The 24,628-nt window shown below is 36.2% G+C and overlaps 1 protein-coding gene across 3 annotated transcripts in view; it reads left to right on the plus strand.

Annotated features, from left to right (window-relative positions):
• CPS1 (carbamoyl-phosphate synthase 1) overlaps window positions 1-24,628 on the plus strand; it is a 194,178-nt gene that overhangs the window by 105,916 nt on the left and 63,634 nt on the right. For all 3 annotated transcript variants that reach the window (XM_061383810.1, XM_061383820.1, XM_061383807.1), the window contains 7 exons: window positions 563-720; window positions 2,232-2,360; window positions 5,352-5,496; window positions 7,265-7,475; window positions 9,272-9,470; window positions 12,410-12,586; window positions 16,337-16,455. In XM_061383810.1, coding sequence (XP_061239794.1) covers window positions 563-720; window positions 2,232-2,360; window positions 5,352-5,496; window positions 7,265-7,475; window positions 9,272-9,470; window positions 12,410-12,586; window positions 16,337-16,455 — 1,138 coding nt within the window. The remainder of the gene's footprint in view (window positions 1-562; window positions 721-2,231; window positions 2,361-5,351; window positions 5,497-7,264; window positions 7,476-9,271; window positions 9,471-12,409; window positions 12,587-16,336; window positions 16,456-24,628) is intronic.

Consider the following 24,628-nt stretch of genomic DNA (forward strand, 5'->3'; position numbering starts at 1 on the left):
AATAATTTTTATTCTGAGAATAAAAGTGAACATACATGTAATAGTAACACCAACAAAGTGCGTGTGTGTGCTAAGTAGCTTCAGTCATGTCCGACTCTTTGCGACTCTATAGACTGTAGCCCTCCAGGCTCCTCTGTCCATGGGATTCTGCGGGCAAGAATACTGGGGTGGGTTGCCAAACCCTCCTCAAAAGGATCTTCCTAATCCAGGGATCGAACCCACATGTCTTAAACCTCCTGCATTGGCAGGTAGGCCCTTTACCACTAGTGCCACCTGAAAAGCCCAGTACCAACAAAAACTTTTTGGAAAAAAAAATTCTGAAGATATTTTAGCATCAACAAAATATGTTGCTAAAATGTCTTCAGAATTTTTCTTTCAAAACTTTTCTTTACCCTAAGTATAATTCTTTTGTGGCCAATGGGGGCTTTTTGTAGTTAAGATTTTTTTTTAAAAAGTTGCGTTCAGATATCTGTTATAGAGAACATAAGATATTTTAAAAACAGATTTATTTTGCTTATTTATTATTGTTATGTATTGATTTATTTATTTTGTTGTTCTGTAGGAGTGGAATTATTCAGGAGAGGTGTGCTCAAGGAATATGGTGTGAAAGTCCTGGGAACTTCAGTTGAATCTATTATGGCCACAGAAGATAGACAGCTGTTCTCAGACAAACTAAATGAAATTAATGAAAAGATTGCTCCAAGCTTTGCAGTGGAATCGGTAAGAAATCTTTGTTCTAGAGAAGCAGGGCCATTATGTGTCTTGCATTTAGAGAGAATGATTTGTCATGCTGAAAAATAATAAAGTGTTTTATTTGCATATATTTTCTTCCAGAAATGTGTTAGTACTTCAAGGACACTGTGTATTAATTGCAACATTCAATACTGAAACATTAGGGATGCATATGAATATTTTATTTTATGAAAAGGGAAGCATAAACCCACAGGTGATGTGGTTTATCAATGGCTGAAGTGCCCTGAGTATCAGATCTCCTGAATCAAAACAAAGAAGCATATCAACTTGCAATGCCAAAGTAATTTTTACCTTCTTCCTGGGATTAGTCACACATTTTGTGAGAATGTCCTACAAATGGGAAATGATTGATTTTAAAGTTTTTGTTAGAATGTAATAAACATTTTACAATAAAATCATCTTACAAAAAAGGCCATTGGATCTAATCAGTAATATTTATAATTGAGAAACCTGTGACTTAGTTGTTTAAAGAGGAAAGTTTGTTCTGCATTTCTCTTAATCACGTTCTATAGTGTCCTGTACCTCTTGATAGGCTTTTACCGGATACCAGGAAAAAGTCAGACTTTCTGTGTATCTGTTTTTGTCTGTGACTTTATTCCTGATTTCAGGCATACAGTCAGTGAAATGGGGGTAGTGGAAGCAGTTTCTGATGCAACTTCCCCATTGTAGAAACAGGCAAATCTTCTGGGATAAGACAGATACTGCTGGGACAACTAAAAATGGGCTATGTGTGTTTTCAGAAAAGAGCATTATCAAGTACATAGCATGTTGCAAAGCTGTCAATCAGGAGTAGTCCCAGGATAGCTCTGCTGAACATTTGGAAAGCTCTTGCTATACATTTATTCTTTCATTGCCCGATTTAATTATGTCCTTGCTTCCTTAGGATGAGAAACAGGCATATGGGAAAGGTGTAATTACACTCCCATTGGTAGTGTAATAATATTCCATGACAGAAAAATATAGCCACCATATGTTGTATTCTGTAAGTTAAAAAAAAAAAAAAATTCCAAGCTTCTGGGACCACTCTCTGACTGAACTTGGAAAATGAAAACTCTCATTCTAGATAGCATTCCAGTTAGATTCTGTAGTAGAAAACCTTGTTTTGTTATGAGATGAAGACTTTTACACTGAATGTAAAATTTCAATACAGCCCTCATTCTCAAATGAATGACAATTATTTTGCCTTTGGTCATTATTTCTATTTTTTAACAATTTATCATTAATATTTTTATTAAATTTTAATAAAATTTACCCCAAAGGGATTAGAAAAGAGCCTTCACTGTACATTAAAAAATCCTAAAATTTAACTTAAAATCCTTAAAATAATACTTCTTTCTCAGAAGGCAATGAGGGAATAATTGAACATAGTCTTTTCCCCCAAATAAACTGTCACACTTGAATCACCAGACTCCCTTGGTTGGTATTCTCTGCTAGTGTGGTCAGCATTTACAGCTTTGAGTCCATGTTCTTGTTGACAGATTGAGGATGCACTGAAGGCAGCAGACAACATTGGCTACCCGGTGATGATCCGTTCTGCTTACGCCCTGGGCGGGTTAGGCTCAGGCCTCTGTCCTAATAGGGAGACTTTAATGGACCTCAGCACAAAGGTATGTGTTTTTGCAGACCAAATTCTTAATAAGAAAACTCCCTGATGTACTCTTTCAATTAAAGAAAGTTACACAGATTAAAAAAAAAATGACCTTTTCTCTGTTTATAAATCACTGCCACATCTCTAAATTGTTGTCCAAGATATGACACTTTTGAAATGGAAGTGCAGTGCAGCTATCTTCACTGTACTGTCTACTGATTTCATTGTTGGGCAGCCAATCCAATTCTATCTCCCTCTGCTTCAAAATCTGCTCCAAAACACATATGATGTTAAACTTATTTTAGTGGCTTAAAAAAAAAACACCCAGAATATAATATTCCATTTTGCTGTTATGTTTTGAAACAATATGACATGGATGGTGTCCAGTAAGGAAAATATAACATATTGAGCAGCTTAGCTTTACCTCAAATTTAGGTGTCTAAAATAAATACAGTATAAACCTCATAGTATCATGAATGAGTGGTTTCTCTTGCCAACTGCCACACACACATATAAGCAAAAGTGAGATTTGAGTGCTTACAATTTACTTTTCAGCAAAATCACTCTAATGGATTTCTGAATACTTCTTTTCTTAAGTATTAAAGGGAAAATCTTGAGAAAATTCAGATATGCTCCAAAAAATAGATATTAACACAGAAACCATGCTCCATGAGAGCAGTGACTTTTGTTCACATTTAATGGATGTGTTTGTGCCCAAGAGGCTCATATAACTTTCCATGGGGCAGTTATGGATACAAAGCTGACAGAATTATTGTGATGGCTATTTTGGGGGGTGTTGAGTAAATATCAAGCAGAGTTTATACCTTTATCATTACTTTTGAGAGTGAAACAGAAAAGATGATGTCCTTGAATTGTTGTAAGATTTTGAGAATAGATAAATAAAGTTAAATGTACTTAAATAACTGCAGGGCTTCCTTGGTGGTTCAGTGATAAAGAATCCACCTGCCAAACAGGAGACATGGGTTTGATCTTTGGGTTAGGAAGATCCTCTGGAGAAGGAAATGGAAACCCATTCCAGTATTCCTACCTGGGAAATGCTATGGACAGAGGACCCTGGCAGGCTGCAGTCCATGGGGTTGCAAAAGAGTCAGATTTGGGCTTAGCAACTAAACAACAACAAATAACTGCAATGGCAAATTTACATGTCCAAAACATGGACTGAGTTTTTCTAAAGTTGCCAAAACAAACCTCCACAAAGAGAAACATTTCTAATATAAATGTTTCTTGTTTCCATTCTGGACTTTTGAATCATGTATTTAAAGAAAAGATGCTTATGGAGGTATACATTTTTTTCCTCTAGCACATTAGATATTCCTAATGTTTTTAATATTAACAACCTCATTATTACTGTCAATCATGACAATGCATATTTATTCTCAATTAAAAATATTTTTTTACAGTATAAAAGCACTCTGAATATTCAGTCGTCCAAAATATTTACAATGAAGATTAACTTTGGAATGGGATACTTTAAATTATTTATACAGCTAGCTTTTCCTGTGAGAAAAATGATGTATATTGTTATATTCTAAGCAAAAGAATCTGCCTGCAGTGCAGGAGATCTGGGCTCAATCCCTGAATTTGGAAAATCTCCTGGAGAAGGGAATGGCAACCCACCCATATATTCTTGCCTGGAGATCCCATGGACAGAGAAGCCTGGTAGGCTATAGTCCATGGGTTCACAAAGAGTGGGAAACAACTGAGCTACCAACACTCACTTTCAAGCTACCCCTTACTCTCTTGAGATTATATTTAGCATCATTAGAAACTACATTAACCTGATGTAGGTCCCTAAATTATCTTTGTATAAAATCTGAGACTTGAAAGAAAAAGAAGCTGAGGCAACAATGGAAGCTCATCTTAACTGTCCTTGTGTCCAGTCTGTTGCATTAGAATGCAAAAGGCTTCCCCCATTCATCTCCTTTGTTTCCGAGATTTCTTCTATTAGCAGGTAATCCAAATGATAAATTAATCGTTATTAAGTTGTTCACACTGGCTACAGAGTTTCTTAACCACTTTGAAAACCTCATCATGGGTAGCTGTGAGGCCAAAAGTGTTATGTTTTCAAGTGCACATGCTGGAGCATGTAGTGTTGACTGAGGTTAAAAAAAACAGTGTTGAGGCACATCACAGAATAACTTACGTTGAGTTATTATTTCATTATGGTACCTGCTAATAATTTGAAAAAAATCAGACTACGTTGTCCAGTTGCTTTCATTGCCATCACAAATCAAATCTATTATGAGACAAAGGGACATTTCTTCCTTGGATTTTTCAGCAACTAAATGTCCTAAGGTTAGAGACCACCTCTTTCAGATTTTGGGTTCAGCATTCTACTCAGCAATGGGTACAGAGTAAATAAGGAACGATAATTATACTAATTCATATCTGTTTAATCAAGCATGCATGATCTATGACTCAATATTTAAGCACTTAGGCAGTGATTACCCATAATAATAGCTGCATATGATTCTTCTAATTCCCAAGTTTCATATGCCATCTTGGCTAACTGTTTACAACCATCATCATCTCCTTTCTTCCCCTCATCAACATCAAGTGACTTTTATTGTGTATGTTCTTTACAAAGCATCCTCAGCTATTTTAGAGAGTCTTTAGACTTATTTTTCCATATTTATTTGCACTTATCACATTTTCTGGTTTCACAGAAGCCTAGCTACTGAAATAATTTCATTTTCCTTTGCCTGATTGCTCAATTATTTTCCCTTTTGCCTAAATTAGTTTGATTTAATGTCATATCAGCACTTTGAATGGCAAGCCTCAATAATATAAATCAAGCATATTCACTGCAGGATGCTATTCCTAGTACCTCACTGATTTTCTGACACATGGTGCCTTCTGGAGCATAGAAAAGGATGGGGACTAGGCTTGAGACTTCAGTGGGACCAGGGTTTAGGCTGGGGCACTTTGCCAAATACATTAAACCTAGTTCCTTTCTTATTCTTCGGTTTCTTTTTTCACCAATTTCCAGGCTTTTGCTATGACCAACCAGATTCTGGTGGAGAAGTCAGTGACAGGTTGGAAAGAGATAGAATATGAAGTGGTCCGAGATGCTAATGACAATTGTGTCACTGTCTGTAACATGGAAAATGTTGATGCCATGGGTGTTCATACAGGTAGGCAAGGAATCTTCAAGCATTATGGTAATGCCTTCAACTCATGTATCTGATGGCTCAAAGCACTTGTTATTAAGTTCCTTTCTTTAAATTAGTATTCTTAGCGGGCACAATAGTGATACAATTGTATACATACATATTTCACAGGATTCAAAATACTCCCATATTTAATTTCATCTTCACAAAAACTCTCTGAAGTAGGGGATGTATTATTATCTTGATTTCACTTGAGGAAGGGGTCAAACATAAGCAATATAGTGAAGATGGAATATGTAAGACTTGATGTTGAGAAGTAGGGCATGAGATTAAGAAGGCTTAAAGCAGACTGAGTTTTAGTCACCAGGTGAATAAGAAAATAGCCACAGTAAATAGAAATAGATGAAATAAATAGGTTTCTCAGCAAGTGAAGCTAGTTACACAAGAGGGCAAAGATGATGACTTAGGATTTAGAAATGCTAAATTTGAAGGGTGGGTGGAAATCTCTAAAAGAGGTTTGAGAATATGGAGTTGTAATTCAAGAAAAAGGATAAAAATAAAGAAGTTAATGCAAGGTTATTGGAAGTCTTGGTATAAAGGAAATAGTGGAAACTGGAAGCATAGACTGAGTATTCAAGACCATAGATGTAGAAAGAAAACTAGAGTCAATGATCAAACCCTGGGAAACAGATTTATAGGTGGAAGAAAAATAAAGGATTGGTGTTGAAGAAAAAGAAGGGAGTGATAGTTACCAAGTAAGCCAATGTAGGCACAAATTTTATAAAAGAGCTTTGATTTTGACTGTAGCAAATACTATGAAAGGTCAAGAATGAGGATTCAATGTTGCTTTTGGATATTTAAGAGAACAGTTTGAATGCAAGGTTGGTTATGTGAGCCATGTGGAAAGGAATTATATGGCTGCGAGTGATGAGTAGAACTGGTAAACTTTCAAGAGGTTTAGTCATTAAGGAATGAGAGAGATGTTTTTTGTAACCATCTGGCAGTTGGGGAAGGGGCTTTTTGAGCTTGTAATGATTAGAGCTTGTTTGTAGGTGGAAAGGATGGTGACTAAGGAATAACATATTGAAGATACAGGGGTCTGTGATGGGAGAGAAGTGAGAAAATGGGAAGGGATGTGATACAGAAAATTGATGGATGAGCCAGTATAGGTGAAGAGGAGTTGATATTTTATGGAAGGAATTAGTTGAGAGATGATTTATGATACAGAGAAGAGAAACTGAAGAAGTTAATGTCAATCGAGTAAGTAGATGACTAAGCCTTGATTGCTGGATACATTTGGGAAAGCTTAGAGTGATTTCTGTAAACATGTCTGAGCTATCATGGCTTCCCTGATAGTTCAGTTGGTGAAGAATCCACCTGCAATGCAGGAGACCCTGGTTTGATTCCTGGGTTGGGAAGGTCCGCTGGAGAAGGGATAGGCTACCCGCTACAGTATTCATGGGCTTCCCCTGTGGCTCAGCTGGTAAAGAATCTGCCCACAATGTGGGAGACCTGGGTTCTATTCCTGGGTTGGGAAGATCTCCTGGAGAAGGGAAAGGCTACTCACTCCAGTATTCTGACCTGGATAATTCCATGGATTGTATAGTCTATTGTCCGAGTAATATAGGTGAAACAATCAGAGGGAACGTGCTTTGTATGTATTTCCTTAAGATAATTCTATTCCCAGCAAACCCTTAGCCTATTCTGTGTCTTGGGTCACGCAAATGGATTGTTAAGTCACTGAGCTGGTTTATATATGCTTCCAAATAACAAGTGTTTCCTGGATGTACAGGTGATTCAGTTGTCGTGGCCCCTGCCCAGACACTCTCCAATGCGGAGTTTCAGTTGTTGAGACGTGTTTCAATCAATGTCGTTCGCCACTTGGGCATTGTGGGTGAATGCAACATTCAATTTGCCCTTCATCCTACCTCAATGGAATACTGCATCATTGAAGTGAATGCCAGATTGTCCCGAAGCTCTGCCCTGGCCTCAAAAGCTACCGGGTAAGACCAGAACGATTGACCATGGGTCTGCAGATTCTTTACAGACTGATTTGGAAAAGTGACAGCTAGTGAAAGACTGTTCTGCATTTGCAAATTATAGTCCCCATTTCTGTAGGCTGGCTCCCAGTCACGTCCTCTATGAACGTGGTTATTAATGAGCTTGCTGCCAGATTGAGGCAAATGGTTTTGTGAGCTGGCTTTGTTTGCTGGCTAATCATAAACTAATCAAAATCTGGGTGGTCAAAACCGGCTGTGAAAAATCTGCTTCTTAATTGCACTTTGCAGATGTTGTTAAAAAGTGCAAATTAATCCTTAATTTGAGTCCTCAACTATCTTTGTCAGGTGTATAACAAGCGTTAGACAAAAAATATAGTTCTCTTGACTCAAGGATGTAATACACATTATTTTATTTCAGCAAAACTTCGCAAGACCAAACAACATGTGGTTTGTCTATAGGTAAATCTCACAACTAAAGGAATTTATATCTATTTAACAATTGCTAGCAAGCACAACTGGAAGGAAAAGTAATTAATGCCTTTTGTATCTATTAATATATTTAACATCTGGTATTTAAAATCCATGCCATTTATATGAAAATATATTTACCTCTAAAGGTATTTTGGGGGCTTCCTTGGTGGTAGCTCAGATAGTATATAATCTGCCTGCAATGCAAGAGACCCAGATTCAGTCCCTGGGCTGGGAAGAACCTCTAGAGAAGGGCATGGCAACCTTCTCCAGTATTCTAGCCTGGAGAATCCTATGGACAGAGGCTTTATAGTATGTGGGGTTGCAGAGTCGGATATGACTGAGCAACTAAGCACACACAAAGGTATTTTTATGTAGCAACAGTGTTTCATGGAGTGTGTAAGAAGTTTTGACTTAAGAAAGAGTCAGGGAACCTGAATTATCCTTTTTATTCTTCCACTGACTGTGGAACTTTGGATACATCAATATTGTCTCTGTCATTTTTCTCACTTGTTAGATTGGGAAGTTGTACTAAAGGACTCATATATAATTCTATAGTTCTATGAATTGATTTTTCAAATACAGTTACCCAAACTGACATTCCAGAAGAGTATAATCAAGTTTCCAGAATATTAGCTGTGTAAAGAACCCAAAGTTCAAAGATAATTTGGAGACAAAGCAAGGACCCAAACTTTCAAGGACTGCATTTTATGATCATTACATACTCCATTGTTATTATTGTTGATTAGTTGCTAAGTCATGTCCAACTCTTTGCGACCCCATGAACTGTAGCCAGTCAGGTTCCTCTGTCTATGGAATTTTCCAGGCTAGAAAACTGGAGTAGGTTGCCATTTCCTTCTCCAGGGGATCTTCTTGACCCAGGGATCAAACCCGCATCTCCTGCATTGGCAGGCAGATTCTTTACCACTGAGCCAGCTGGGAAGCCATAGTACCAGCTAACTTCACTGTCTTTCCATGTATATATTTTTATAAAAGAATATTCTGTAGATTCTTAGTGAAGGTTATACACAAGTGAGTACTTTATTTATCAAGGAAACTATTGATTTTGGACTGAAAAGTTGAAGGTTGGGAGTTGTAACACTGCATGTCAGGCATAGAGAGTGAACTCTTTTGTGATTCATGCCTCTGTACTTTGTTATGACTCACTATGTTTTATAAGGAGCTATTAAATGTTCATACATAACCAAAAATCAGGTATGCTTTATACCCTGATGTGAAATAATACAAAAATTTCTAAGAAGAGCCAATTTATATTTTGAGCTGTTGTTAATACTTATTGCTGAAAGAAAAAATTGTCTCCTCCTTTACAGTTACCCACTGGCATTCATCGCTGCAAAGATTGCCCTGGGAATTCCACTTCCAGAAATCAAGAATGTTGTATCAGGGAAGACATCAGCCTGCTTTGAACCTAGCCTGGATTACATGGTTACCAAGATTCCCCGCTGGGATCTTGATCGTTTTCATGGAACTTCTAGCCGAATTGGTAGTTCTATGAAAAGTGTAGGAGAGGTGAGTCCTTAGTTAATTCCTCTAGTTCACTCTTCTCAGTTATTTTGTCAAACCCTTAATGTTTTTGAAAGTCTTAAGTTTCCTTGGTTACTGGGTTCTTGATTGGAAGATAGTTCAGTTCAATTCAGTTGCTTAGTCATGTCTGACTCTTTGAGAGCCCACAGACTGCAGCACACCAGGCTTCCCTGTCCATCACCAACTCCCTGAACTTGCTCAAACTCATGTCCATCAAGTCGGTGATTCCAACCAACCAACCGTCTCATCCTCTGTTGCTCCCTTCTCCTCCTACCCTCAGTCTTTCCCAGAATCAGAGTCTTTTCCAGGGAGTAAGTTCTTTGCATCAGGTGGCCTAAGTATTGGAGCTTCAGCTTCAGCATCAGTCTTTCCAATGAATATTCAGTGTTGATTTCCTTTAGGATTGACTGGTTTGTTCTCCTTGCTATCCAAGGGACTCTCAAGAGTCATTACCAGCACCATAGTTCAAAAGCATCAATTCTTTGGCATTCAGCTTTCTTTATGGTCCAACTCTCACATCCATACATGACTACTGGAAAACCATAGCTTTGACTACAAGGACCTTTGTTGGCAAAGTAATGTCTTTGCTTTTTAATATGCTGTCTATATTGGTCATAGCTTTTCTTCCAAGAAGCAAGTGTCTTTTAATTTCCTGGCTGCAGTCACCATCTGCAGTGATTTTGGAGCCCGAGAAAATAAAGTCTCTCACTGTTTCCATTGTTTCTCTGTCTATTTGCCATGAGGTGATGGGACTGGATGCCATAATCAGTTCAACTCAAATTAGTAAACATTTCCTGAGTTTGTCCCTTGGACTGTAAGGAGATCAAACCAGTCAATTGTAAAGGAAATCAGTCCTGAATATTCATTGGAAGGACAGATGATGAAGCTGAAGCTCCAATAATTTGGGCACCTATGTGAAGAACTGACTCATTGGAAAAGACCCTGATGCTGGGAAAGATTGAAGGCAGGAAGACAAGGGGACGACAGAGGATGAGATGGTTGGATGGCATCACTGACTCTATGAACATGAGTTTGAGCAAGCTCCAGTAGTTGGTGATGGACAGGGAAGCCTGGTGTGCTGCAGTCCATGGGGTCTCAAACAGTTGAACACAACTGAGCTACTGAACTGAACTGAACTACTACATATAAACACTGGAATGATAGAAATAGTGAGTGAGATGTAGATAATGGTGACACATTATCTCCAGCTCGTAAATTCAGAATATATTAATAGACCTAAGTATAATATGAATTCAGTTCAGTTCAGTTCAGTTGCTGAGTTCACTCAAACTCACGTCCATTGAGTCAGTGATGCCATCCAGCCATCTCATCCTCTGTCGTCCCCTTCTCCTCCTGCCCCCAATCCCTCCCAGCAAACTGTGGTAAAAGTTAGAACACAGTATTTACAGGCAGGCGTTATGCGAATGCAGTTGGCTAGGGTCAGGGAAAGCCTCAATAGTTATTCCATTGAAAAACGGTGCACTCTTCACTTAATGGATATGAATTTTAATAATGTAAAGTATTGAAAAGCACAAATTTTGAACAAACATGGTTATATATTCTTTTATTGTTACATTTCCTTCTCTTTTATTGAATGTTCTCCATATACTATCATGCACTCAAAAATAATAAAAATTCATGATGAGTTACTTATAGAACTAGTTACTGATACTGAAAATTTTATAAAGTACTTTGAAAATATTTTCTTAACTTGGTAATACTATAAAGTACCTTATTTCTGCTACTCTCTCCTATGCTTAGGCTAGCAAATCTATGAATACATTGTCTAACTCTTCAAATACCACTATGCTTCACAAATTGCATATCTGAATTGGACTAACCTTTTTTTTTATCCTTTTCTTGAGACTCTTCCCTTATTTATAATTAGGTTTGGAGCAGTGTGAAAAGGTTATCTGTTTGACTTTAGTGATCTTTGAATATGCGGCTTGTCACACAACTGACATGAAGATTTACTAAGTTGACATTAATGAGAATTCCGGTCTATTTGAGGCCTCATGGAAGTTTACTGAAGGCAGTGTTATGCCTGTTATTATTTTGAATTGTAGACCAAAAATGCATAGCAATCTATTATTCCATGGAAAGAATCAAAGCCAGTGTTCATCCACTGAAAATAACTGGGTAGGCTTTAAGGTTAATTTAAGTTTAGTTCTCACTTGTAACTTGTCCAGACCAAGTCAGCATGTGGTTTTCCTAATTGATTAGTGTACAATTAGCTACAAAGCTTGTGGGAAGACATGTTGAATTTGTCACGGGGAATTTAGTCTCCATCTATAATCAGAATCTGAATCGATCAGTATTTGTTATGATTCTCAAGGTTGTATTAATATTAATGCTTAGCTGTAAAGAAAGCCAACCTGTCTTGGATACTGACTGCCATTTAAAAATAGTTCTGTTTTTGTGTTAATATATGTCTTTTCTCTTCATTTACTTTTTATTCTAAAGGACATCTGCATGAAAGCAAGATCTTTTTAAGGAAGGGTCTTAATGTTCTGGCCACAGATTCTTTTTTTTTTTTTGATGCTATGGTTCAGAGCAAGTACAGATGATTTCTTTATCAGTCTCATCAAATCAAGCTAAATTCCCTAAGTGGTAAAAGAGTGACCTAATGATGTTAAAGACTCATTATATCAAAACCATGGTAAAAAGGCAAGGATGACCTATAGGTGATTCATGTTGATGTATGGCAGAAACCAACACAACATTGGAAAGCAATTATCCTCTAATTAAAAATAAATAATTTTTAAAAAGGCGAGGAAGAAAAATAACTTAAATTTTAGTAGCACCCTTCCTTTATATATCTTGTTCCTAAGTCTTTTCTGAAAAATATTCAGTTTCTAGCTTTGTTACAAATTAAAAATATTCAAGCTATTTTTAAAAATATGAGTCTTAAACCTGTGTTACAGGTCATGGCTATTGGTCGCACCTTTGAGGAGAGTTTTCAGAAGGCATTACGGATGTGCCATCCTTCTATAGATGGTTTTACTTCCCGTCTCCCAATGAACAAAGAGTGGCCATCTGACATCGATCTCAGAAGAGAGCTGGCTGACCCATCCAGCATCCGCATCTATGCCATTGCCAAGGTAGTGTGTGACAAGGGGCCCTGAGCTACCTTTTATTTTCTTTTCATAATATAGTCAGTCTGGACTTCAATGTAAAACTGAATCACAAAGTGGTCTTGAATTCAGGGATTTCTGGAAAGTTTTTAATTCTTTTTAATAGTATTAAACTGGAGATTTATTTCTATGGACTTCATCAGATCATTCCCTAATTAATTAAAAATTTTGTTTCACTTTAAGCCTGGACTTAAGGAGAACATTGCATTATTTTTTAAAGATTTTTTTAATGTGGATTATTTCTAAGTCTTTATGAATGTGTTACAATATTGCTTCTGTTTTATGTTTTGAGTTTTTTCTTTTTTTTTTTTGCCAAGAGGAATGTGGGATCCTAGTTCCCTGATCAGGGATCTAACCTGTACCCCCTGCATTGGAAGGTGAACTCTTAACCTCTGGGCTGCCAGGGAAGTTCCAACATTGTAGTTTTTGATCACATAGATTAAACGTTCTTCCCTTTTAGTACAGATGTTATCAATACTCTTAAATATTTGATAAGATTGACTTTTGATTTCCCATCACTCTCATTACTTGCTTTTTGAAAAATGGGTAAAATTACATTTTAAAAAGAAAGATGCATAAAATGGTATCATTTAGTATGTGCTACCTAAGACTCCAGAATAAACTTTATTTATTTGGTGGTTCTTCTGTGTTTAAACAACAAACTCTAGAGAACTACCATGATTATAGGCTTTTCTATGTAATTATTTTATTGTTCTTAGAGAACAAAAAAGCCCCACATTTCTCTCTTCCACTCACCAGTTCCCTTTAATGTAAATGAAATGCCATCTTAATCTCCTTTCATGTTTACTATGCTTAGAGTTTTGAGGTTTCGGTTCATTTGATTTTATAAAAGGTGATTTTGGCAGCTGAGATCTGTCTGGTCAGAAATCCCTGAATTGCTTTTTGACATTTAAGGAAGCTTAGGTATTAATCCTCCAACAGTATCAAACCACACTGAAGCTGCAAAGCCCCACTGACCATTTTATGTGTGTATATGTACATGTGGAATGAGTTGATGAGAATATGAAATTTGTCATGGGAATCTGTCTCTGTAACTTGTCTTTGTGAATGTGTGTGTACTAAGTCACTTCAGTCATGTCTGACTCTTTGTGACCCAATGGGCTGTAGCCAACCAGGCTCCTCTATCCATGGGACTCTCCAGGCAAGAATACTGGAGTAGGTTGCCATGCCCTCCAGGGGCTCTTCCCCGGGTTGTGGGAATCTTCAAACCCATGTCTCTTGTTTCTCCTTCATTGACAGGTGAGTTCTTTACCACTAGTGCCACCTGGGAAGCCCCAGCTTGTCATTGTGGTGACAAGTGCTGTTAGTGATTTCAAACTCTGCAACTTTTATGCTCATATATAGAAGGAGGGGAGGGAATCTTTTCTTCATTACATTTAATGTATACCTGCCTCATCTTTGTGGCTTCTAAATGCAGAATATTTCATTTCCGTTGAAATGCTGAAGTAGTCTGAGAGATACTAGTATTTTTTGAGTGACATTTCTCAGTGTTGAATCTCAAAGTAATAGTTAACATTTTTCCATGATGGTAGGAATGATGCTAGTGATGAGAAGTTGTTTTAGAAAGCCATTTCACTTCTTGTTCTTATTTCAGACTTCTGTTTAAAAAGCAACTTGTCACATTTATACGTGTATGTATATGTGCATGTGTATGTATGTGTACATATTTTTTTTACCAAAGAGCAGTAAATAGATCCCCCCACTTGAGTCTAGTCATCATCCTTCTGCTATTTTGAGGTGGATGAAAAAGGGGAGTATTTCCAAGTTCCTAGTGAGGCTGTAAAACTCAAGAAAGTCTCTCATTCTTTTCTAACAGACTTATAAAGGATGAGAATTCAGGGAAAATGCGTAGAGATTCTTTCTTGTACAGAGAATGAGCATGAAGTGCAGAGCCTGAGGTATAAATGATTGCCTGCCAGCGTGCTGGGAGAAGGAACTGATTTCTGTTTGTTAGAGGTCATCATTACTGTTCATTTCCACAGCAACCAGGAACTTGGTGATTTTGACAAAGAGTGTAAGGAGTGTGGAGGGCTGAAGGGGAAACAGAATGAAGGGAGTGAGTAAATCTTCACTCGCTTTCATGATTCTTAGAAAGGGCAACTTGCTCTGAGGTCTGATTTTTGCAGCAGTCTTATTTCAGGATGACTGGATCATCACCTCTTTTGATTTGGGGAGCATACAGGGCATTATTTTAGATTTGGTGAACATTAGAGTAACCTCAAGTGTGTTTGGGGTCATTATGATCTTCATTACAGCTGTGTGACATGGCAAAGTTGCAGCGCTTGAAAGACAGGCAGGATCTGTTTGAAACTGTGCATGTGATTCTAGTTGTCCTTTCTCACAGTAAAATGACTACAGATTCTGAGTCTCCATCAGTTGCATGATAATTACTGTGTGCAACTGTATGAAAATGTCCTTTAGTCTGTCCATAGTGACACTGCCTTAAGGTTCTACCCCCTCACAGTGTTGATGGCCAAATAGCTAATTGTCCCTTTAATCACTTGGCAAATAAGGCAGAATTAAGTCTTTGGGAATCTGGTTGTAGTTAGAGGGAGAATTAAACAAACAAACAAAAAACAGAAATGGGTTTAGGAAAAAAAACATGTCTTTGAGTATTCACATTAGAAGTCATTTTATTTTAATCTATAGAATTATGAGTTATGTTGTTTCTCAACATGTATGATCATGGTTTCTCTGATTCTAGAAATGAGTAAATTAAAAAAAAAATTAAGCTCTCTGAGTTGAGATATAACAGCCGTTATTAGTTGCATATATTTCTTAATGGGATTTAAAACTATAGTGTGCCATTCTAAAATATGGGTTTTGAAGTATTATGTGATTATCACTTTTCATTGAGTATAAATGTGTATATAAACATTGCAAAAAATAAGAGTAGACATCTTTTGAAAGTGAAGGTTTTGGCTTTGAGAGTTTATCTCTTTTTTCAGCTATCTTTTGTACTCAGCTTAATGACCCATAGTTGTAATTTTACTTTTGAGAAATTGCTAAAGTAAGCTTGAATAAAAAGCTGAGCTGCCTATCAGAAGTTATTACTACATTGTTTTGGAGTATATTAGGATATTGTAAAATGCCTGTCTTAGGACAAAAGTCATAGTAACTGATTCAAAATAATTTTTGTTTGTTTGTTTGAAGTGTCTCTGTGAGGAAATGTTTGAGAGAAATAACACCAAGCCAGATATGATTCATAAATTCTCAATGACTGGTTTGTGTGACTATGGAATGAAGTGATAAAAATTTGTTAAATATGAGAAAGGGTAATTATCCAAAATACAAGTTAAATGATCATTATATTGATTCTACATTTTCTTAGCAGTTTGGCACAACTATAGTTTCAAGAGATTCTCCTTAATGCCAAAAAGATGTAGCAGATTTAGAACATAATTGGTAACACAGTCATGTAAAAAGCCAGGATGCAGAGCCTGTTAGAGGGGTTTTTCTGAGCAGACGCTGCTCTGATTAACTCAGGGCACCTCCTTTGTATCCCATTTGTAGATATAGTTGGCAGTATCTGTAGGTTTATTGGGAGAAACGTCAATGATATGATATCAGTTTCATTCTCAGCCTGTAGCCTCAGGCTCTCTGAGTAACATGGAGAGGAATGCCTGCCATGTTTTTAACCAAATAAGACATTTATGAGATATTTGCCAAAGAAAGCATCTCTTCTCCTTTTGGCAGGCCTTGGAAGACAACATGTCACTTGATGAGATTATGAAGCTCACATCCATTGACAAGTGGTTTCTGTATAAGATGCGTGACATTTTAAACATGGAAAAGACACTGAAAGGGCTCAACAGGTAAGGCCCTAGTGCTCTGATTCACTCCAGGTATCTTCTGTGCAATTTTGTCTTTCTTTCCCCCTTACATGTTTGGCCAAAATTCTGCTTCAGTGAAATAAACAGTGTCAATGTTGGAAAGACATAGCCATAGTCAGAAGAAATGGCAGCTTTTAGATGTTTACCTTTTGAAAGGCATCTATTAATAATTTTATTTCTCTTCTACCCTTTCTCTTGCCATGAAACATAGTGATGTTTTTATTAGGTCATTTGAATTTACGAAAATCTATGTACATTTATGAATTGTTGTGCTATATAATTACTAAATATGACCTTCGTGTGTCCTAAGTTGCTTCAGTCGTGTCCGACTCTTTGCCACCCTATGGACTAGCCTGCCAGGCTCCTCTGTCCATGGGATTCTCCAGGCAAGAATACTGGAGTGGGTTGCCATGCCCTCCTCCAGGGGATCTTCCAGATCCAGGGGTCAAACCCGCATCTCTTAAGTTTCCTGCATTGGCAGGTGGGTAATTTTACCACTAATGCTGCCTGGGAAGCCCTTCAAACATGACCTAGATTTAAATTTTATTAATAATAATAAAACTATTTCTGCTTTCTATACATTTTCCAAATGCTGAAATCTGTTTTTCTCTTTTAACATCAACCTACTCATTTCTGTGTCTAGAGTGAGCAAGCATATTCCTCTTGCATTCTACTGATATTTTTAATCTTAGGACATCCAGTTAATCATACAAATAAGCCACACTCAAATTTTTGTTAATAGACTTTTACCTCTCAGTAATTTGCATTTTTATCTCCTTCATGACCAATTATTTGAAAATTTTTATTTCATGTTCAGAATATTCTGATAATGTCAGTGCTTTAAAATCTACATTTTTCTATTTCCTGAGAATGTTTGTAGAGGCTACCCAGGCATATGAGTCACAATAGATTTTAAACTTGGATCTGTGATAATAGGAGCATGTATTACCAATTTAAGAAAGACAGTGTAATTCTCTTTAGCTTGTCTCCTTTAAGAAGGCTTTGAAATACACTACTATTGGAAAAAAAAAATCTCACCTACAAGCCTAGGCGTATGTTTAGAGAGGGAAAATTTTTGTTTGCAGAAATTATTCTCAAATGATTTTAGGAAATGTAAAAGAATTAATCGCTTAAAATGTTGAAGACAGAGGAAGCTCTCAAAGCCTAATTTTCTCAACTATTTAGAAACTGCAATATATAATTGGGTTACTGGGTTTACCTAAAAAATACACAAACTGGGCAATGAAAAAATTTTGCCTTTTTTTTTTTTTTTTGAGCAAAATGAAGTTCTTTTTCATCTATTCAACAATCACCCACAACAAATGCTTAGTTTTGAAAATGGGGGATTCCAATCTGTCAAAAATGAAACTAGCAATAGTTGCTTGTAGGTCATCCTTTGTAGTGATCACATAAAATGAACAGTAGATTGAAGTTAAGAATTGAGCCTATACATTCGTCTTAGAATTTTGCTGACTTAAGGTTTGCCTTCTTGGTTTACGATGCCAGCAGAACTTCTGTGTTGAATTATAGTCTGTTCCACTGTTTTCAGTTTCAGACAACTGATTTCAAATGCCTATGAAACCATTCCAATTAAGCCACATGAGGGTGCTAGAAACATACAGTATGCCAATCGCAGCAGTGGAAGAGACCTGGGGTGAAAAACAGCAGATGTTATTGTGATTTAAATTTCCACTTGATATACATTCTGATTTTTGGACAAATTCAGTGTTTTAATTGAATAGTTTTTGTTACAACCAGAAGGTAGGTTGAAATTCTAACTAAGCAGAAATAAGTGTATATTGATAGTGAAAAAGCTGCTTGGAGGCTTATTAGAATCACTCACTGTTGTAGATCACCTACAACATTGCTCTGATTTCAACATTCTGTTGTATTTTTTGCTGTTAATTTGACATTTTAAAATAAAGTCTCCATTTTCTGGTGTAAATATAATTGTAAGTAGAGATTTTTCTATTGGTAATAATGACCTACAATAAATTTTTTAATGTAAAACTTAATAATTTAAAGGAATCTAAAACATAGTACTTAACAATTATCTCTTGTTTCAAGACCTCAACAGAAGATCCATGGTGTTGGTAAACTTAAAACTGAACTTATTATTATGTGATGGACACTTCATTGTTTATTTTTTAAAGTATCTTAGATGCACACATAGAAGTTTGATAACGATTGTTATTTAGAGAAGTTGGATAAATAAAATAAGAATAGATGGCTACTGAAGCTACCTGTCTCAATCATTCTGTGTTACATTGAGATCTGAAGTTGGAAGGATATTGTAGCTGATGGAGGGTGAGTGTAGGACTTGGAGGTTTTTTTGTTTGTTTGTTTGTTTGTTTTCCCCCTATTTTGATTATCTTCATGATTACCCTGGATTATGACATCTTCCAGTATTTTTTTTTTAGCCTCTAAATATCCAAAGAAGTTTGGTCATTGAGGCAGATACTACTCAAATAGTGATAGTTCTCTAATAACATTTGTTATTATTCGTCTCAGTTAAGTATTGCCAGTTTGGAGGAAAGTCAAGGTCAGCTGCTTCATTTTTATCTGTGGTTCACTTTGTTTCAAAATCTCAACTGCTTCCATGTTGGAAAGGCTGATGTTAGATGTAGGCCCAGGAAGTAGCTATTTATTTGGTCTGATTTGGGCCAACTCCCAAATTCTCTTACCTGATCATATCCCTGGTACCTGTGTGCCCAGGTCCCTCAGCAACTTTCTTCTAAGTTCCTGGGAAAATAGGTAATGGGAATCTTAATTAGGAGAAAAGGAGAAACTTAAAGAGAGGATAAAGTATAGAATTATAGGCATTTGTTAAATTTCAGCTGGTTCCTGCCTTGTGCATTGGAAGGAGTATATTCTATAGAACCAGTCAGATGGGTGCAGTCTTACCCACTGTGGAATCACGGGCATGTCACTTCCCTCAATTCTCCAACCTCTTCCTGCTAATGTCTGCTTTATAGTTTTGTTTTGGAGCTTAAATAATATAAACACAAAGGATCCCTTGCACAAGATGAGTGTCCAGGAAAATTTTCTCTATGCCCCCTGAAAATGAAAATGTTACTTGTTATACTGAAGAGTATTTTGTGATTTTAGATATATGCTCATTTTCAGAGTCATAATTTGCATTTGTATATATATTTTATAATGTATCATTTCTTAACTTTCTTTATGATGCATTGTCACTTATTTTAATACCAAATGTATTCTTATAAGGAAGCAATGATAGCTAGTGGTACAAATGCCATTCTTATCAAAAGATCAATAATACTCGATTATACTAATGAACAAATATTCCCAATCATGCTAAAGTTTTTCTAAATGCAATAAACACATTCACTAGCAGAAGATGAGACTAGCACTTAGATTGACAGCAGCCTATTACTTGTATTTATACATAGTCACCTGAAATGAAGCTCAGAATTTTAATTCCAAATGGAATACCCATGTATTAGGTATATATGTGGATGCCCACAGATTAGAGTAGAGAAAAAAATAAAAAACAACAACACAGTGATTGTAGCAAGGTTAGCACTATGGAAATAACTGATATGTTTTATGTGTCTGTTACAAAGTAGAAACTACAGTTTTCTTATTTTCTTAAAGGGTGGAGATTAACCTGTATCATGTTGAGGATGAAGTATGAAATCCTAGTCTTATTCAATGATAAGCCAAGTTAGGTGTTAGAATAATGAACTCAGTACCCCAGGTCTGAGTGCTTGCTTTCATCAGAACTCAGTTTGCTGTCTTCAGTGTATGAGCATAGCAATGGCAATGGTCTGGAAACTTCCAGAGCAAATATCCATTCTTCCCAACTTTGGTGTTAATCATTATTCAGACAGCTTCAGCAAAAAAAAAAAAAAAAAAGAAGAAAAAAAAATTCTCTTCTATACTTCAGTTCACTGACTTTCTCTTTTTCTTTTTAAATTGTTTGCTGCTGCCCAAGGGTGTGCTAGGAAAGTTGACTGTCTTAGGCTTTCCCCAAATTTAAAAGCCGGTGTAGTGGCATGAATCTACCTAGAATGATAACATATTTCACAGTGGATTTCTTTAGTTTTGAAGAGTTTCTCTTAATGTGATGAGTTGTGTCATGAAGGATTCCAATGCATATTACACTTATGTACTGGGATTTATATGTTTGATCTATTAACTTCACGTTACCGGATCACTTAGCAAGAAGTTTAAGAAAAACTAAGCTCGTCAGAATTTTCTGTGTAACTGCAACATTTACAAAACCTTTCTTCAATGGCCTTCACTATCAAGCTATACAGACTTTAGTATATCTGTTTTTCTTATACTCATCTTACCAACACTGACTCTTTCACATATAATGTGAAAGTGAAAGTTGCTCAGTCATGTCTGACTCTTTGCAACCACATGGACTATACAGTTCATGGAATTCTCCAGGCCAGAATATTGGAGTGGGTAGCCATTCCCTTCTACAGGGGATCTTCCCAACCCAGGAATCAAACCCTGGTCTCCCACATTGCAGGCAGATTCTTTACCAGCTGAGCCACAAAGGAAGCCCAAGAAGATATATTGCTCCTCCCATATAGCATTTTCACTAGAATAAAAATATGTTTATTTTGATCTATTAAAGATTACAAAAGTCTCACCTGAAATTCTCTCCTCCATTGGTTCATAGGCAGATTCAGTTTTAGTTGTTCAAATAAAACTGGATTGGAGGACAGAATGACCGGTACTGTAAGTCAAACCGATAAATATGTCAAATGTCTTTATCATTAGATTCTCTTGACATAGCTGGCTCTCTAAAGTAACAAAAGAATGGATTTAGAACTTTATTAATATAGAAACCTGAATTTTGATTCAAACACATTCCAAGTTTAAGATATTGGGTTGGTCAAAAAGTTCCTATGGTTTTAAGTAAAAGTTAAAGACAGTTTTCATTTTCACCAAGAACCTTATTGAACAACGTATTCACTTAACAAACAAACTTTGACCAAACCAATAATATGTGTGTAAGTTTGTGTGTATACATATACACATTTATGTATACATTAGGGGTTTAATAGCAAATATTCTAGGTTCTGGAGTTCAATTCTATCATTTATTAGCATGGGATATCAAGAGCCTCAGTTTAATATTTATGAAATTGGGATGATTATTGACCTTCTTAGGTTGTGGTAAGGATTAACTGTAATTAGAAAAGTGCCTGATATATAGTCAATGAATTCAGTGATTAATATTAGGTTGGGAACACACACACACACACACACACACACACACACATATTTAGGTTTGTAAAAATGTAGAAAGGTAGATTATATAACATCTGGAGGAAACAGATTACATGTAGTAGATACTTCCAATTCAGTAACAGTATTTGATAAAAGGATGATAATCCCATATCACAGATCTAGCATCATCATAGAACTAATACATTTGATAAAGGTTTCAACAATATTAATAATTAATAGCTAAGCACAGGTACAAAATATCACTTTCACTATAAATAAGAAAGTTAACTGTAGGAAAGCTTCTTTGTCAGCAAGAACTATTTTAAGACACTACACTCCAAACCTTTTTATTTATAATTCCAGGTTGAATTAACAATTTTAGATTGAAAGATAATCATGGTTGTGTCTCATGATTAAAAATCCCAATCTGAACAGGCAAGAAAAAAATGTGAATGTGCTAATTACCAGTTTTGAACATCTGCTTATAATTCTTTTTAATTTTTTTATTTCCTTATTTTAATTTTTAGGTTCTTTTGTTATTTCTGACTGACATGTCTAGCTCAAGAATTTTCTTATACCCTTCTAAATTGTATAATTTTGCTTTTTTACTGGCTAAAACTAGATTGAATTAAGTTTTGAGTCCTTCTTTCAGTTATTAGCTTAAAGAAGGCAGCTAGCCATTGCTTGTGTTGTACCTTGGTAAGTCGCCAAATGGAAAGTTTCCACCATTTCTGATGACTGTTCTTTTGCATTTCATTCAAATTGGGCAGTTTTCCCAGTATGGTCCATTTTGCTGTTTTGTTTTTTTTTTTCCCTCACAATGCTGCTATATATGTTAGTAACATAATGCTTGACTGTTTAAAAGGACTCTGCTTTCGTCCACTTTAGATGTTCAAAAGTAGAGGGCGTGACCATTGTGATACAGTTTATACCATATATAATATATAATACATTATACCATATATTGGGGAAGGCAATGGCACCCACTCCAGTACTTCTGCCTGGAAAATCCCATGGATGGAAGAGCCTGGTAAGCTGCAGTCCATGGGGTCGCTCAGAGTTGGACAGGACTGAGTGGCTTCACTTTCACTTTTCACTTTCATGCATTGGAGAAGGAAATGGCAACCCACTCCAGTGTTCTTGCCTGGAGAATCCTGGGGACGGCGGAGCCTGGTGGGCTGCCGTCTATGGGGTCACACAGAGTCGGACACGACTGAAGCGACTTAGTAGCAGCAGCAGCATGAGGCTAAGATTTAGATTTATTTCTAAAATAATTATTTTTTAATGTTTATTGGAGTATAGTTGATTTACTTTATTAATTGTTGATATAAGCTTAATTTACTTTGAATTAATGTGCAAATTGTTTAGATTTTGCCCACTATTCATGTGTTGGTTAATTATTAATTCTGATAATATTAATATCTCGTCCCTCTACACTGCCCACTTATTGCTGTACTCAATGTAGTAAAAAAGAGGAAAGTGTGCTTTTGAAGGACACTAATTTTCATCTGAGCATCTCAGTGTTCAGTGTGATAAACTACATCCATTGATGGGTGCTGAAAAGTCATAGGTGTGCCTATAGCTTAGGAAAACAATCTAGGGCAAGCCTGGTGAGTTCCACTTGGGCATTCAAGTGCTAAATTGAGCTCAGTAAAGTTGGCCATTTCCCTGCAGCCGCAAACTTCTGGCAGATGTAATAATTCAAGTATCACCTTAGCTGGAACACTCCCTTTGAATGTCCTCTTCTACATGTGTTAGTTTCTATTGACTTTTTATGTAACTTGCTCAGGAGGCATGGCAAAACCAGACAAGAACGTTTTTTGCTTGTATTTAATTGAAGTTTTCAAGGGAGAAGTGTTACCTAAAAGTTATTAAAACTTAGGCACAACTACTATGTACAAAATAGTAACTAATGAGCACCTACTGTTTAGCTCAGGGAACTCTACACAGTGATCTGTGGTGACCTAAATAGGGAGGAAATCTAAAAAAGAGTGGGTATATGTCTATGTATAACTGAATCACTTTGCTATACAGCAGGAAACTAAAACAACATTGCAAAGCAACTATACTCTAATAAAATGTTTTTTAAAAACTTAAGCATAAGACAGAGAAGGGTCAGTACATTCTAAAGATAATTTTTACTTTCTGGTAGAAAAAATAGCATTAAGCAAATATCTTTAAAGTGTATTAAATATAGAAGTGACTTAGAGAAGGAAATATATATTTCATTATGTATAACATATAATACATGTTATATTTTTATGATCCTCTATTATGATTTATGGGGCTTCCCTGGTGGCTCAGTGGTAAAGAATCCACCTGTCAATGTAGGAGATGCAGATTTGATCTCTGGGTTGGGAAGATCCCCTGGAGAAGGAAATGGCAGTCCATTCCAGTATTCTTGCCTGGGAAATCCCATGGACACAGGGACCTGGCAGGCTACAGTCCACAGGGCCACAAAGAATCGCACATAACTTAGCATACATGCACTATTACTTTTGCTTGTGATATCATATATTGTTTTCTCCACTACAGTCTGTGGAAATTCATACATACATATATGTATATACACACTAGGTATGTGGCTCTGTATTATTTTGAATGTAGAATGAGAATAGAAATTGTTGCTCACTTTAGTGGACCCCATTGATCTGATTTGCAGAAAATAGTTTGTGTCCTCTGACTTCATTATCAACTCATACAACATATCTAAGTCTCAGTTTCACTCTAATTTTAAAAAATATATTGTTTTATTTCACTATTAACCGTGCTGTATATTATAATATACATAATATATTAAATATAATATATTATGTATAAACTAATTGACTCAAAAGCAAAATAATTTTATTAGTTACTATATATTACTAGCCAATGATTTTAATCTTGAATACCCTAAACCATTTATCTAACAAAGAATACTAAATACTGGACCTTATATAAAA

The sequence above is a fragment of the Bos javanicus genome, chromosome 2, assembly GCF_032452875.1.
Source record: "Bos javanicus breed banteng chromosome 2, ARS-OSU_banteng_1.0, whole genome shotgun sequence".
Classification (NCBI taxonomy): Eukaryota; Metazoa; Chordata; class Mammalia; order Artiodactyla; family Bovidae; genus Bos; species Bos javanicus.